At 44.6% G+C, this 17,329-nt stretch overlaps 1 protein-coding gene across 1 annotated transcript; it reads left to right on the top strand.

Annotated features, from left to right (window-relative positions):
* The first annotated feature begins 618 nt into the window (after window positions 1-618).
* SLC20A1 (solute carrier family 20 member 1) lies at window positions 619-16,534 on the top strand. The gene is made up of 11 exons (XM_066267684.1): window positions 619-811; window positions 1,060-1,688; window positions 1,784-1,924; window positions 2,111-2,196; window positions 8,615-8,711; window positions 11,235-11,354; window positions 12,778-13,047; window positions 13,162-13,720; window positions 14,032-14,217; window positions 14,780-14,864; window positions 15,650-16,534. Exons 2-11 carry the CDS (start codon window positions 1,322-1,324, stop codon window positions 15,818-15,820), a joined length of 2,082 nt encoding a protein of 693 aa, XP_066123781.1. The 5' UTR covers window positions 619-811; window positions 1,060-1,321; the 3' UTR covers window positions 15,821-16,534.
* Window positions 16,535-17,329: the final 795 nt, after the last annotated feature.

Here is a 17,329-nt window from a genome sequence, read left to right on the forward strand (position 1 = left end):
CCCTGCTGCGGCGCAAAAATCACAGGCCCCTGAGGGGGTCGGTGACCCCGGGCGTCCTGGGGCCCGGGGAAGCTCTCAGGGATGGCCTGGTTCTGTGACTGCTGTCCACTCCATCTCCACCCATTCTGCAACTGCGGGAGCGAGGCCACCCCATGAACACCTTCTTGCCCCCCTCTCCGGGCGGGGCAGTGCCAATCTGGCTAAGGACATCACAGGGGCGACAACGTGCAGACTGGACCTGCAGCATCACCGGCCAGGTGCGGTCTCCTGGTTCCAGATGCACTCAAAGTGCGCCGGGTTACAGATGTGCCCAAAGTACAGCTGGGACGCATCTGCTGGGCAAGTGGGGGTTTGTGTAAGGAACCGGGAGCCACCATGGTTGGGGCTTCTGCAACCCAGCAGATAATCTCCGCAGTCACAAACTGTGTGGTCAGACCGGGCGGAGACACCCAGCACAGCGCTCTCTCCTCCCCAGGTGATCAGCTGCTCTTGACGGCGAAGCCTCCGGCGCTGGACCAGCCAATGAATGCTGCCGCTGCCGCCAGGCTTTCCGGCTGGGCCTGCGAACCCGCCGGTGTGCGTCACTGAGGGCGGGGCTCTCAGCCGGAGCGCGCGCGGTGGGTCACGTGCTGCTCGGCTGCTATAAGGTGAGGCTGCGGCGGGTCCCACCGTAGTGATGGCTGCCGGCGTGCGAGGCTAGTTGGTTGTGCTGCGCTGCTGAGGCACTACGCGGCTTGCCCGAGGTCCCAACCTGCCTGCCGTGTGCTTGCTGCCTGGACCTCTCCGTCCCTGCTCGCCCTCCTCTCCTGTGGTGAGTGGGGCGCTGCGGTGACGGGCGCTTTCTCTCCAGGCGGGCGGGGTTCCGGCCTCCAGCGGCGCCCGCCTGCCCCAGCCTTTTTGGCGGCCCCCGAGCGCGGGAGCGGGAGCGGCCTTTTTCTGTATTCTCGGAGGGCGCGTGGGCAGGCGCAGGGAGGGGCCCACCACGTGCTGGCCGTGCATCCTGCCCCGAGCGCTGGGCAGCGGCCGTGGGCGTGAGCCATCGTGGTTCTGTGTCCCCAGGATGATTCTGCGTCCCCGAGCGTCCCCGCCATGGCCTTCCGCGCCACGCCGCTAGCCCCCCGGAGCTCGACACGTCCTGGACCTCAGATACCCGCGCACAGCGTATAGCAGTGACCGGCCCGGTGTCTGCCACAGTTTACAGTATTTAATTTTATATAATATATATTATTTATTAGAGCGTCTGTGATACCTCATACTCATTCTGTTTACACGCCTGAAAGCCGCTCAGTAGTTCTTGGTAGTTAAGGCCGCTGCTTTGGGGATGGCGTCCACCGCGACCACGCTGGTGGCCAGCACCGTGGCCGCCGCATCCACACGGGTGGTCAGCACCGTGGCTGCGGCTGCGGGCCAGGACTACCTGTGGATGCTGATCCTGGGCTTCGTCATCGCTTTCGTACTGGCTTTCTCCGTGGGCGCCAATGACGTAGCGAATTCCTTTGGGACGGCTGTGGGCTCCGGGGTGGTGACCCTGAAGCAGGCCTGCATCCTCGCTAGCATCTTTGAGACGGTAGGCTCTGTTCTTCTGGGGGCCAAAGTGAGTGAGACCATCAGGAAGGGCCTGATTGATGTGGAAATGTACAACTCGACCCAGAACCTGCTGATGGCCGGCTCGGTCAGTGCCATGTTTGGTAAGTTCTGTAGTGTGTCATTCCCCCCTTCCTTCGGAATGTGCTAGGCACATGAAATTTTGCCATTTACTAAATGAAACTCGACTGTGTTTCAGGTTCTGCTGTGTGGCAACTAATGGCTTCGTTTTTGAAGCTTCCCATTTCTGGAACCCATTGTATTGTTGGTGCGACCATTGGTTTCTCCCTTGTGGCAAAAGGGCAGGAGGGTGTCAAGTGGTCTGAACTGGTGAAAATTGGTATGTTTAATTCAAAGTGGATTCTTAGTTTTTTATTCTTGTTATGTTCTATGGCATTATGGATGGGAGTTTGTTGTGTAAAAGGAAGGGACAGACTGAAGTTCTAAAACAGTACAGAAATATAAAGTGTGTTTTGGGTCTTGATTTTCATTTGTTAACATTTGTTCTTAATGTGTTCTATTTCAGTGATGTCTTGGTTTGTTTCTCCGCTGCTTTCTGGTATCATGTCTGGAATTTTATTTTTCCTTGTTCGAGCATTCATCCTCCGTAAGGTAATCTTTTTTCCCACCTTTTATGACCTTGATTGGATTACACTGAGTGGTATTCAAACTGATAACATTCCTGCAAATATGGTTGGTGTGTAGGTATATGGCTTTGGAAAGTTGAAAATTCTTTGTGTCTTTACAACTTTTTGTATGTTGCTAGGTTCTCTGAGAGATGCAAGCTTTTAATACCTGGGGGTGTTCAGGAGGGGAAATTGAATGAGTGCTGTGGTGTGCCAAGGAACAGGGGAGACTGGGACTGGAAAGTTAGGGCAATGTATTTAGAGTGGTTTTGTCCAGCTGTGTGCAGATTACTTTAAACCATCATGCAAACCGTTTTGAATTATAAGCTTGGGGTTCAGAAAGGCATAACATTCCCTGCAGCTTTTTCATAGTGCCACTTAAATAGAGTGGTTTTGGTCTATATAGCTAATTCAGTAGAGCTGATTGTCATAACCTGATTATAAGCATCTAGGTGGGAACATTAATTGTTATAGTGGTTAGACTCAACTTTCACAGAATAGGTGAAAAGAATCAGAAAAGGTTGTTTTGTTTTGTTTTTCTTGGCCAGAAAAAAAAAATGCAGATAGCCATTAATTTCCTGTCTACTTGAAAATCCCTTTTCAGGGACTTGATAGCATTTCTTTTATCAAGAAGTCTGAATCTGGCTCCAAAGTGGGCAAGGGGTGTTGTCATTGGACTGAGTTACAGCAAGCATAAATGCATTTTTCTAAGGAAACAAAGTTGTCCTTTTTCTGAGATGAATGGCTCTTAACTGTCCATTGTAAGATCATTTTAAAAATGCATTTAAACTGTAGAAATCTGAGTGAAGGAAGATAGGTAGCTTAGTCCCCAGGGTAAGAATATGTTCAGACCTGCTTGTTTGGTCTAGTTCTAGGCTTCTGTAGGGAAGGATTTGTATCTTTTCTCTTTTAGAAACTCTGACTGGTAAAGTGATTCCTGATCAGTTTCCCATGGCATGAGTCTGGCAGAATAAAGCAGTTAAATACTTCAGTACTTTGAAAATTTGAAACATTTATAATCTGGGATAATATGAGAGTAAACAGTTCATTGATATTAGCTGGTATTTATACAGCAGGCTGGTATGGCTATACTTACTTTCTCACTTCCCAAAGCTATCTCAGATGTCAATGTGATGCGTAAATTGGAGGTTTACCAGTAGTCCCAGACCAGATGTTTTAGTATTATTAGAGTCACTCAGCTTCCTCTATACCAAGAGAATTGTTAGACTTGTTAGAGAACCAAGAGAATTTGAGAATCCCTTATTAGGGATTCCTGCTTATATAAAGGTTTATACTGGGTCTGTTGATTGATTTTTGGGAAGAGATGCATCTGATTCGGGATGGATTTTGTAGGTCCCAGGACAAAACAAACTACACTTCTTTCTAGGGAATGAAGTGCTCTGAGATGCCCAGATCTCTTGTTTGGGGAATGCATGCCAGGTATTTTTACCCCTGGTTATTGAGAGCTTCAGTTAAATATATTAATTTCTTAACTCTCTGTTCCTTGTGTGGATATGAGGGTGGACAGGATCAAGAATGATTGCAAAAGTGTTTAAAACAATACTGACTTTGAGGATCTTCCTCACCTTTACCCCTCACCCCCACCCCAGCCCCAGTCCTGGGGTGCATACTCTTATTCATACACTGTGTCCAGTCTGTCAGTACCTTGAGTTTTCAGGCAGTGAGTGGTAATATTTCTGGTTAGTTAGGCTTTAAATCTCAAGAAAATGTACTTAGACATGTAACCTTTGGGGGTCCTGGCTGTTAAAATCTTCCAACCTTAGTTTTTGTTTTAGAAATTAGTGTTGGCCCTGGCCGGTTGGCTCAGCGGTAGAGTGTTGGCCTGGCGTGTGGGGGACCCGGGTTCGATTCCTGGCCAGGGCACATTTGCTTCTCCACCCCTCCCCCTTCTTCCTCTCTGTCTCTCTCTTCCCCTCCCGCAGCCAAGGCTCCATTGGAGCAAAGATGGCCTGGGCGCTGGGGATGGCTCCTTGGCCTCTGCCCCAGGAGCTAGAGTGGCTCTGGTCTCGGCAGAGCGACGCCCCAGAGGGGCAGAGCATCGCCCCCTGGTGGGCAGAGCGTCGCCCCTGGTGGGCATGCCAGGTGGATCCCGGTGTTGAAATTGCTTTTTAAAAAGTTTATTCTTGAGCCTTCACCGGGTGGCTCAGTTGGTTAGAACATCCTCCCCATACACCAAAGTTGCCAGTTTGATCCCCAGTCAGGGCACATACAGGAATCAACCAATGAATGCATAAGTAAACGGAACAACAAATCCATGTTTCTCTCTCTCTCTTTCCCCCTCTCCTCTCCTTTCTCCCTTCTTCTCCCTCCCTACTTCTCTCCTCCTCTCTGACTCCCTCCCAAATAGGGGAAGGGGAAGTTTTCCTGTTGAGGGTTTAAATTCTAATCAAAGAAAACAGGTCTTTCAGCATTCTCCTTTCTATTAGGAACCACACTGACTATATCTAGGACATCTTTTCAAACTCAAAGAATCCTTTTTCTTCAGACAAAAACTTACTGGAAGATTCAATATGTAAAACATGAAATGTAGTGGTTGAAAATGGGGGTTATAGAGACCTCTTTCCTAACCCGCATAAATGAGACACATTTTTTTCCTGGTAAAATTTTAAGAAGTGTCATTTGGGTCATACGGTAATAAGTAGTTCATAAAATTGTTAGCTCTGATTACCTCTTGGGAGGGACTGAGGTGGCTGGATAGTCCGGCCACCTCAGTGGAGAGATACTGCTCAGGTTTTCCTTTTTTCTAGACTCTTGTGAACCTTGGCATTTTTAGTCCATGAACCTGCTGTTTCATAATAAACGACTAGTGCCGCTTATTCTGTATCTTATTCCCAGGTAATTGATTGTTGCTTACCTTGGAATGTATAATTGGACTGTGCAGAAAAATAAATGACTACGTGGACTACTTCCTCTTTGACCAACCAGTTACAGTTTGATTTGATACCACAATGCCAACTATTATTTGAAAATCTGTTAAGAGTAGTCTATATATGCTTAAGTCTGTAGAACGCTAATGAATTTTGATTGGGGGTGGGTGTCTTAGGTTCCTTGGAGAGTTTACTTAAAATTATAGATAGTTCTTTTTTTTTTTTTTTTTACAGAGGTAGAGATAGACAGGGACACAGACAGGAACGGAGAGAGATGAGAAGCATCAATCATCAGTTTCTCATTGCGCATTGCGACTTCTTAGTTGTTCATTGATTGCTTTCTCACATGTGCCTTGACCATGGGCCTTCAGCAGACCGAGTAACCCCCTGCTAGAGCCAGCGACCTTGGGTCCAAGCTGGTGAGCTCTTTTCTCAAGCCAGATGAGCCCACGCTCAAACTGGTGACCTCGGGGTCTCGAACCTGGGTCTTTCCGCATCCCAGTCCGACGCTCTATCCACTGCGCCACCACCTGGTCAGGCTATAGATAGTTCTTAAAAGAAAACTGTATATACACCTCAGGTTCATAACCTATTGACTGCTCTTGGGATATGACCCACATTTGTTGAGTTGCTCAGTGATGCTTAACAGTCCCTCAGTTCTATAGGTTATTGTTTACATTTTGGCTATTTATGTATAAATAGGGGAGCTAAAACTTAGTGCTTTTTTTTTTTTAATTTTTCCATTGATTTGAGAGAAGGAGGGGGAAGGAAAGAGAGAAGAGAAAGAAACATCAACTCATTACACTTGGTTGTTCCATTTAGTTGTTTCCTCATTAATCACTTCTCGTACATGCCCTGACATGGTGGGGATCAAACCTGTGACCTTGGTGAGTCCAGACAGTGCTCTATCCACTGACCTACCCAGCCAGGGCCAGGGTGCTTTTAAGTGAGGGCCCATCTCTACTGATTTGGAGTGGCACCTTTACTTTCTCTTGTCTCATTGATCTTAAGCCACTGCTTTTCTCTCCCCAGTATACTGGTGTTTTGTTGGAAGCTTTAGGATCACTTTTGGATCTTTCTCTCTCCCTGCCCAAGATTTTCCATTGGATTATGGTCAAGATAGTAAGCCTTTAGTCCAACATCTTTACAGTTTAGCCTTCTCATGTACATATTCAGATTCATGCTCTCATGCTTTGTTTTCCTGTGGAATTGGTACACATTTGTTGTAAGTGGAACTCTTCTTGTCTCTATTCACACGGGCCTCTTTGCTGTTCCTTAAATATTTTAAGTTTTTGCCTTTGTGCTTTCTGTCTGACCCCGCCCTTCCCTGCCCCCCACAGCTGGCTTCTTCTCTACTCCTGGGTGTATACATGCTTATTGACTTACTCATTTGTTTCTTTGCTCCACTGATACTTCTACTCCCCGTCCCCAAATTAAATCATACTCCTTCCATCACTACCCCTTACCCTTCTTTATTTTCCCTCGTAGCATTTGTTGGTGCTTTACATACATTATTCTGTGCTAGAATGTAAATGTCAGCTCTGTGAGGGCAGGGACTTTGTCTCATCCACTTCTGTATTTCTGAGCCCAGACTAGGGCTTGGCACACTTTGTTGAATGAGGGGTAATCCAGGGTATGATTGGTTTTTAGCTTAGCACTTCGGTAAATCATTAATAATAGCATATTTATCAGACTTTAGATAAGGTGGTTGTTAATAAGTATATTCTTCTACATACTGTATTTTTAAAGAAATCTTTGCAGCTATAAAGTCAGGTAAAAAATGTTCTAACATCTCATGGTCTGCTTCTTGGACATCTCTTACAAACAAATGTCTAGTACACCTTCAGGTATGTGTTCAGATCTGCACCTAGACAACAGGTACCTTGAAACTCTGGATGTTGAAACTGTTTTCTGTTTTTTTTTTTTGGGGGGGGGGGTTGGCCATTACCTACCAGTGACTGGTATAGATAGATAGATAGTCTTGTTAAAAACGGGGTGGGGGAGTCGCAAAGCTCCAGGGAAAAGCAACCTGGTCTCAACTCTCCAGGCAGAGGAGAACAGAAGCTCCATATCCACGCATGCTGCAGATGGCTTTTTCCAGTCTACCTGAATCATTACCAGCTAGAAGCAGCGGTCATTGGGACTTGGACATGAGCTGCAAAGTATAGAATGGTGACAACAATTCCAGTGCCATGCGGACTTTTCCTGTGGGGAAATTTCCTGGAGTCCTGCTCCCTGTGACAGCTCCTAACAGACTGAACTGTCGTTGGGTTGCATTTTTCAGGGATTTGGCATGGTGATGGGGCCAACTTGGACTTGGAGAACATGTTAAGGACACTACTCTTTTAGGGATTCTTGCTGTATTGGCCAAGAGTTTGCTTAAAAGCTTTTAATCACTGTAAAAAAAAATAGAGGACTGGATGAAGAAGATGGGGCACATATACACCATGGTATATTATTCAGCTAGGAGAAATGGTGACATCGGATCTCTTATAGAGGAATAGTGGAGTCTTGGTAGCATTGTGCGGGGTGAAATAAGCGAATCAGAAAAAAACAGGAACTGCAGGATTCCATACATTGGTGGGACATAAAAGCGAGACTGAGAGGCATGGACAGGAGTGTGGTGGCTATGGGGGTGGGGGGAGGGAAGGAGGGAGAGGGGGAGGGGGAGGGGTACAGAGAGAACTGGATGGAGGGTGGCGGAGGATGATCTCTCTTCGGGTGATGGGTATGCAACAGAACTAAATGACAAGATAACCTGGAAATGTTTTCTTTGAATGTATGTACCCTGATTTACTGATGTCACCCCATTAAAATAAAAATTTACTTATAAAATAACAAAAAAAACAAAAAAAACAAAAAAAAAAACGGGGTGGGGGCCCTGGCCGGTTGGCTCAGCGGTAGAGCGTTGGCCTGGCGTGCGGGGGACCCTGGTTTGATTCCCGGCCAGGGCACATAGGAGAAGCGCCCATTTGCTTCTCCACCCCCCCCCCTCCTTCCTCTCTGTCTCTCTCTTCCCCTCCCACAGCCAAGGCTCCATTGGAGCAAAGATGGCCCGGGCTCTGGGGATGGCTCCTTGGCCTCTGCCCCAGGCGCTAGAGTGGCTCTGGTCTCAGCAGAGCGACGCCCCAGAGGGGCAGAGCATCACCCCCTGGTGGGCAGAGCTTCGCCCCTGGTGGGCGTGCCGGGTGGATCCCGGTCGGGCACATGCGGGAGTCTGTCTGACTGTCTCTCCCCGTTTCCAGCTTCAGAAAAATACAAAAAAACAAACAAAAAAAAAACAGGGTGGGTGGCGAGACTCAAACAAAAACCAAACATAAACTTAAAATTCAGGTAGGTGTAGATCATCAGCCATGATGAACAGACTTCCAGGAGCAGATGCAGGAAAAGGCCTGAATGGCCTTGGGAACTACTGTGGAGAAACAGTTACTGGGGTTGGAATTCTTGACCCTGCCCTTTTTACAAGGCCTCTAGACATGGGTTAATTATCACAGCTTTTTAAATGTTATTTTACAGGCAGATCCAGTTCCTAATGGTTTGCGAGCTTTGCCAGTTTTCTATGCTTGCACGGTTGGAATAAACCTGTTTTCCATCATGTATACTGGAGCACCTTGTAAGTACATACCAAAATAATCAGATGTGAATTTAAAGTTGCTTACAAAACTTGCATTAAATGCCCAATTTACCCCTTTTTGCTTTACAGGGCTGAAATCTCCTAGAAGGTGGCTGGCCTGCACCCATTTCAGAAGGCTGCAGGCTAGTGTATGCTGAGTTAACCAGTTAACCTAGATAGGTTTTCAACCAGAGACCTGCTCAGATTCTAAATCACTACAGACCTTTACCCTTTAGTCTTCACAGGACCCAAGATAATATGGTCTTCTCCCTCCCTTTCTCCTATATATACTAAAAATACTGCTATTGGTACTGGCCTCAACTGCTGACTGCTGAAGAGTTCTTAGTTATGTCTGGTCTTCAGTAATCAGCCATTTAGCACTAGTTTACTGGATATTCTTATTTTTCTCTCCCAAACGGAGCTCCTTTTGTTTCTGTGTACTAAAGTTACTTTCCTGAACCTGCTTGAATGAGAAGAGTTGAGATGTTTAACACCTTGTCTAAGTGCACGAGGAAGAAGAATTCATGCAGCTAAGAGGAAAAGTAATTTGTGATAATATAAAGATTGAAATATGGTTACTTTATTTTGGGGCTAAAACAATTGAAGGATTATATTATGATACATATTAAGCACCTAACAAAGATTGACAACTTGTAACTTGTGGAGCAGGGCTCTGCCTGCTCTGAGCAGCTCATTTGGGCTGTCTGGGGTCATTGGGCACGAGGGGTTTTGACCATTAAGTCAGAGCTCTTGATCATTTGACTGATGCACTGGAAGAAACACATGTATGTTGTTGCCCAGGACACATGTGCATATAGCAAGGGAGAGGGGGAAAGGGAACTGGAATAGAAGCTGGAAGCTATGTGAACTTACTGTGTGCTGTGCACTCATATTTTCAGATATTCTTTCTAGTACTTTTTAATACACTTCTCACAAAAATTGGGATATTTTATAGCTTCATATTAATTTTTTAAATATCCCCTAATTTTTGTGAGCAGTATACTTGTGGCTCCCTAAATGGATTTCCTTTTTTTTTTTTTTTTAATTTTCCCATTGATGTGAGAGGGTAAGGGAGGGAAGGAGGGAGGGAGAGAGAGAGAGAGAGAAAAGCATCAACTCATTATTCCACCTAGTTGTTCCATTTAGTTTTGTACTCAGTACTCATTGATTTCTTCTCATTTGTGCCCTGACTGGGGATTGAACCCATGATGTCAGCGTGCCAAGATGACACCCTAAACACAGGCACCTGCCTAGGCCCTGATTTCATTTCAGACTAATGGATTCCCTCACTGAAGTAATGTCATTAATCAAAAATGCGAGTTAGCTAAGTATTTTTAACCTTTGTATTTATTCTTGTAAGTCAGGAGAGAATGTGGCCAACTTTATGAGAATATTGATCTTTTTAGGGCATATGAGCCTCCTTATGAAATGATGCAGGCAAAGAAAGCTTGCTTGCAGTATTTCCGTTCTGTTTTATATTGGGTTCTTCATGCTAAACTGAGAAGTCTGAGGGTCTCTTAGCGCTGCTGTTTTGTGTAGCATTAGCAAAGGCCATAGTTTAGTGGAATTAGAAACATTTTCAATCATTTTTGAAAAGGGAATTTGGATGTTTTTGTTTTGAACTTTGTGGATCATTTACAAGAAAAAGCAATCTCATTTCCCCTTTTTGACTTGGAATGTGGGCAAATTTAAATTATGATGGAGATTGATCAAATTTCATGTATATTTTAGTTTGTATGATTTAACTACATGATCAAGCTTGAAAGTAGGAATTAAAATGAAAGAATTTATGGTCACTATAAAACTTGTGTTTAGAAGGGTCCTCAACCAAGATTCTAAGGTGTTTTGCCTCTATCATTAATAGTACATTCGAGGCCATGAGCCTACTGATATTTCGGTGATAAGCAAATGGTGACAAATATTAGACAAGTTTCTAAGATACCACTATTTTCTTTTTGTGAAAGACAGCCCTTTGAACTGTTCTTATATTTTGATAGATATTATCCTCAGTTTCCTGTATCTTAGTTTGTTATTGATCAAGATAACCTTGTTAAAGGGTTTTGCTGTAGGCTAGTAAAATGACTGTGATAACTCCACAGAGAATTATATCAGTATGATGTGACTATAGGTACCTTCCTATGTAATGTGCACAGCCACCATCTGGAGGCTGGGGAGTGGGTGGTTCCTTTTTTTCATAACTAATTGTAGATTATCAGTATAGTGATCCCCCCTATCATTAAGGCAAAGAAAGGAAAAAAGCTAGTTTGCAAAGGAGCATGGATGGGAGAGGTCAGCCCCGCAGGTATTTAAAGTGGGTGAGACTGGTGTGGGTTTCAGGTGACAGTTGGATTTTCCTCCCAAGTTTGTACAGCCACAAGCACAGTAGATCCTGTGGACTAAGGCTGGCAGCCACTGTAAGGATGGTGGGCTGGCTTGAGAAACCCGAGTCCTCACAGGAGGGTTACACGCTATTGCAAGGGCTGTAGCCCTGGGGTTTTCAAGATGCACCGTTTTATCTCCTAGTGCTGGGCTTTGACAAACTTCCTCTGTGGGGCACCATCCTCATCTCGGTGGGATGTGCAGTTCTCTGTGCCCTTATCGTCTGGTTCTTTGTATGTCCCAGGATGAAGAGGAAAATTGAACGTAAGTAACACATTGTGGTAGAAAATTTAACTCGTAATGTGCTTATTTCTTTTTTATTTGGTCACCTATAGAAATTTACTGTTTGACTAGATTGGCAAAGTCAGAAATTTTAAATGGGTATTTGAGATATGGGTTTATCTGGAGTATGTTCTTCCTGACTTAAAATGACGTAAGACTGGTCAGAAGGAATGTTGGATCTATGCTGTGGACACAAGCTAGGCATTTATTTAATCTGTCCTTTTCCTGTACCATGATCAGTTGCCAGTGATGATAAACAAGTACAGATCTGTAGCCTACATTAAGTGAGAGTACTTAAGGACACTTAAGGGTACCTTAATGAAAAATAAGAGGCAGGCACAAAATGTTTTCATAGAGGAAATGTTTGTCCTATTTACATCTGTGTATAACTTCAGATTTAGATGCTCAAAGCTACAGCTGATGTATATTTCTGACTTTCCAGTTCTCAGGATTGTAACACAAATTCTAGAGGGGCATATTTTCAAGTGTTAGGCATCATTTAGACAGGCCATTACTACACGTAGTATTGTGTTGTTAAACACCAAATTTGGGTTAGTATCAATCTTAAATCTGTATTCCTTTCTTTACTGGTGGATTTCTCTTAATATCAATATAATCTTTCTCTGCCCCTTTCACTTGCAAGTGCTCAGTGGTTTAGTTCGCTCTTTGGAAGGGAGGCGACACAGGCAGCGTGGCCACTGCCTGTTGAAGCAGTGCTGTGTCATGCAGCTGCTCTGAGGTGCCCGAGCGCAGGGCGGGAGTGAGGCCCTCAGGACCACTGACCTCACTTCCCTCAGGCTTGGAGATGACGGTTCAAGTCTGCTAATGTTTTATATCCTGGTCTTTAGCTCAACTGTGATGCCTGAATAAGCATGTAAACACAATGGGTGTTGGCATGGTAGGCAGAAAATATTCCTGCCTTCATGTGGAATTCAAAATCGTAGGCACATCTCTGTTTTATGGAAGTAAAAATTAAAGTTGTCATCTTTCAGTTGCCTGCACTGAACTGTGTTGCTTTGCTTCAGTCCCCAGAGGGGATTTTGGAGGAATTCCTTTCTTAAAAATACGAACTCAAAGCAGTCCAAATTTTCAATCCTTTGCCAGCCATGGCTTGAATCACCTTTCACTACAGAACAATCAGCAAGGAGCTCAGCGTGGTTCATGTTGTGTAAAGGGTTGTAAAGAACAGCAGCGGAGCCTGCAAGCCTTTGCTGTCAGGCCCTCTACTGAGACACTGCAGCCCTTGGCCCCAGGTGTCCTGCATCGCTGGTCATGGCATGTGGCAGATAAAACAGACGGGAAGATTATTCTGAATTTTATTGAAGTTCACATAGTTCTTATTTTGAGGTGGGGAAAGGGAACAGGTTGGTTTGGTGAAAATCACACAAAACCCCCATTTTTCTAGGAGAAATAAAGTCTAGTCCTTCAGAAAGCCCCTTAATGGAAAAAAAGAATAGCTTGAAAGAAGATCATGAAGAAGCAAAATTATCTCTCAGTGACATTGAAACCAGGAGTCCCATTTCTGAGGTGGGGCCTGCCATGGTGCCCCTGCGGGCTGTGGTGGAAGAGAGGACTGTCTGCTTCAAGCTGGGAGACTTGGAGGAAGCGCCGGAGCGAGAGCGGCTTCCCAGTGTGGACCTGAAAGAGGAAACCAGCCTGGACAGTGCCATGAATGGTGAGTGGAATTTCTTCGGTGGGGAAGTCGTTTCACTTTTCTGCTGGTGCAGAGGTGCACTGTTGTGTCCTGATGATCTTTGTGTTGAGTGTGTCACCTTTTGGTCTTGGCCAGGTGCAGTGCAGCTGCCTAATGGGAACCTTGTTCAGTTCAACCAGGCCGTCAGCAACCAGATCAACTCCAGTGGCCACTACCAGTATCACACCGTGCACAAAGACTCTGGCCTATACAAAGAGCTGCTGCACAAGCTGCATCTTGCGAAAGTGGGTGACTGCATGGGAGATTCTGGTGACAAGCCCTTGAGGCGCAACAATAGCTACACTTCCTATACCATGGCAATTTGTGGCATGCCTTTGGATTCATTCCGTGCCAAAGAAGGTGAGCAGAAAGGGGAGGAGATGGAGAAGCTGACGTGGCCAAACGCGGAGAGCAAGAAGCGAATTCGAATGGACAGTTACACCAGCTACTGCAATGCTGTGTCTGACATTCACTCGGCCTCCGAGATGGACATGAGCGCCAAGGCAGAGATGGGTCTGGGTGACAGAAAAGGAAGCAGTAGCTCTCTAGAAGAATGGAATGACCAGGATAAACCAGAAGTGTCTCTCCTCTTCCAGTTCCTGCAGATCCTTACAGCCTGCTTTGGCTCATTCGCACATGGTGGCAATGATGTCAGGTCAGTGACTGAATCTCCACATCATTCGTTCTAGTCTTAAACTGCTCACGTTTTTATAAGGCTGTGCTTGTGGCTGTGGTGCTTATACCCTCTGTGGGACTCAATAATCTAGGTCAGATGAGGTAATAACAGTTTTGACTTAATAAAATAAGCAGTAAAGTTTTTTTCTTTAGAGAGAATTCTGTGGATACTAAAACAGATATTGTTAAGTGACCTTCAAGCTTCAGTCAAGACAACTAGTAAGTTATTTAGCCAACCACAGCTTGTCAGTTCTGCCTAAAAACTTACCTTTGCTCTCATTTTTCTTTCAGCAATGCCATTGGCCCTCTGGTCGCTCTGTACCTGGTTTATGACACCAGAGATGTGTCTTCAAAAGTAGCAACCCCAATATGGCTTCTGCTGTATGGTGGTGTTGGGATCTGTCTCGGTCTGTGGGTCTGGGGAAGGAGAGTCATCCAGACCATGGGCAAAGATCTGACACCGATCACCCCCTCCAGGTGAGCTGGGAAAGTGGGGCTTGTTGCTGAGTATACAGCGGCCGTGTGGCGGCGCTGCCATGGATAACTTGCTGGTTCAAGTAACTCAGTTTGTGTATGTTATTGGTGTTCCTATTGTTGTTGGGAACTTTTAAAATTTAACCTGTTATCTGGACCTTAAACCTAATTTTGGTCAAATATTCATTCAACTGCAGTGATCTCACGACAGAACAACTTTTTCTGAAGAAAGATAGATGTGCTAAGATTGAACTGCTGTGTATACTTTTCCTTTGTTTTACTTGGGAGCCAAGACTGATGTTTACCAAATTTTTTAAAATACGAGTATAAATGTTATTAATGGGCTTCCAGAAAACCTTAAAAAAACTCAAACGTTAGAGAAGAGAGAGAAGAAAATTCTTGTGTCCTGATTGAAAGTAGATTTTAAGAATTCTAACAAATTAAAGAGGTCCATGGAAACTGTCATTGAGTGGGGCACCACAAGATGGCATTAACTTTGAGGTAGTGTTAGCTTATCAAAAAAAATCAATTTCATTCTTGACAAGTCATGTTTTTGTATCTCCAGTGGCTTCAGTATTGAACTGGCATCTGCCCTCACTGTGGTAACTGCATCCAACATTGGCCTTCCCATCAGTACAACGCATTGTAAAGTAAGCAGAATGTCACATGCTGTGTCACTGAATGGTTCTGGTAATATATGGGCTTTTTAATTTTATTTTTACTTTGGTTTAGAAAGCTTTATAGTGTAGTCTTGAAGAATTGTATGTTTAGGACATTTCAAGAATTTGAAGGCTCATATTATGTAATTACTGTGTCTGTTACCCTTATTTAAGTACAAACACATTCTTCCCAAACGATCATTCTTTCATGTGGAGCAGGCACGTCTGTGAGGCCTGCTGGACGGTTGAAGGGCAGTGTATTGAGAGCCTGTCAGGACTGAAGACTAAGAAGAATAGCCCTAAGGTTGCTTGGTGACCGTATAGTAACTGCGGGGAAAGGAAGAAACCACCCTGAGGGGGAGTTTCGGGGCTCATTATGGAGCCTGTGCCTCACCCTTCCAGGTCTCTTGCCAGGTGATCTGTCGGCTCTTAGGTCTAATATTAGCCTCACTCTAGAATGATCTTTGTAAAACCTACAACTTAAAGCATCTTGTAAAGCAGCTAATTATTATTAGTGCAGTTCATTAAATTCCAGTGGCTTAGAAGGGAAAGAGGAAGTGTTTTTTTCCAGTCACATTTTATCCTAGTTAACAAATTTAATGGCTGGGTTTTTATATTGCCTTCATCGTCCTACAGATAATCTTAACCTGTTACAAACCAGCTTTCATGAGCTCGGTTTGGTCCAGCAGTCGGGCTCCTTCCCTATTCCAGTCATGTATCTCTGTACCAGTTATCATCAGCACTCAGTAACCAGTTCTCTCCTGTTTCTCTCCTAGGTGGGCTCTGTTGTGTCCGTTGGCTGGCTCCGATCCAAAAAGGCTGTTGACTGGCGACTTTTTCGCAACATTTTCATGGCCTGGTTTGTCACAGTCCCCATTTCTGGTGTGATCAGTGCTGCTATCATGGCGGTCTTCAGATACGTCATCCTGGAGCCGGAAGCTATTTGAGATGAGAAACGTGTCAGCGTTTGGGCCACCTTAGCATTGCTGCTCCCCTGAATGATTACAGTGTTACAGAAGACCCAGGACAATCTTTAAGCTTGGGAGGTGTGGGGAGGAATTGTTACTTGTGCTACAGTTGCTTTTGTGCTAAATATGACTTGTCTTAAAATTAGCTGTTTAAATAGCCAGTTTCCACTGGTTCCTATTGGCTGTGATTTCCTGTACATATTTATCTTTTTGTATCTGGCTTCAGTTCCATTATGTCTTAATGTCTCTGAAGATAACTTGTGATTCTTTTTTTTTTTAACACCGTTCAGAGCCATGCTCTGCTTGGTAGTGTCACCAGCTTCTGCCCGAACACGCACAGGGATTAACAACAAAACATATGAAGCTTCCCATGTAGTCTCTTAGACAAATAGTCATTTGCACTCTGCCCTCCTGTTGGTAGAGGCAAGTTCTGCTGGCATTTATGGGAACTTGTGAAGAGAAGAGGTTCTTGGGCACAATGAGAATTTAAATGAGGAACTTCTTTGCAAGCAGTTTACTGACATTACTATGAAGAAGTAGGAAGAAAAGCCTCTGGCAGTCGTGGTGGTTTCTGTAATATTTCTGACAGTGTGGGATGGATGAATGAAGTGGAGTGTGAACTTTGTTAGATGGCACAGCCTTCCATGTTCATCTGTCTACCTCTTAACTAAATAAAAAAGCCTACAGTTTTTAAGAAAATTTGTTCTTGTGGTTTTTGTTTATATGTGAAGCATTGGGCTCCTCATTTAGCTGTATGCTGTTAACAAGTCAGACCTGCACCCAACTCCCAAGTTTCCCACTCCTCCCTGCTGTGGTTCCTGTGATCGTTACACATGACAATCCTCCATGGGCACTATTGGAAGTGTGACATTTTTCCCTTTAACAAAATTAATCCCAATTACAGTTGATATTCAATATTGTATTAGTTTCAGGTGTGTTCATTTTTCCTTTAGCACAGCCTGGATATTTTCACATTGGCCCATACAGATCTATCTATCTACTCTCAGAGTTTTCCTGTTTGATTGGACTTTTGTTTCTAGTGTTGCTATTACAAAGAATGCTTAAATGAGTGTGTGTGTGGCTGAGATTTGTTAAAAAATCCTCAGTGTTGGTCCTGGCTGGGTAGCTCAGTTGATGAGGGCATCGTCCTGACATGCTGAGGTGGATTTTATCACTGGTCAGGGCACACACAAGAATCAACCAATGATGGCATGAATAAGGGGAACAACAAATTGATGTTTCTCCTTTCTCTAACCCCCCCCCAAAAAAAAAAAACTAATAAAAGATAAAGAAGTGGTTATTTAAAATCCTCAGTGTTGCGTTGTGTTCTTCAGTTCTGACCATTCTTTCTTATGCTTGGTCAGAATAGTTACTGGAACAGTGTTGTTTTGCAAACGAGGTTGATAGTTTCTGTCCCAAGAGCTAGTTTTAGGAAGATGCTTTTTGGCAACCAGACGTTTTCTGTACTCCAGCCCTTGAGAGTTGCTG

The sequence above is a fragment of the Saccopteryx bilineata genome, chromosome 3, assembly GCF_036850765.1.
Source record: "Saccopteryx bilineata isolate mSacBil1 chromosome 3, mSacBil1_pri_phased_curated, whole genome shotgun sequence".
Classification (NCBI taxonomy): Eukaryota; Metazoa; Chordata; class Mammalia; order Chiroptera; family Emballonuridae; genus Saccopteryx; species Saccopteryx bilineata.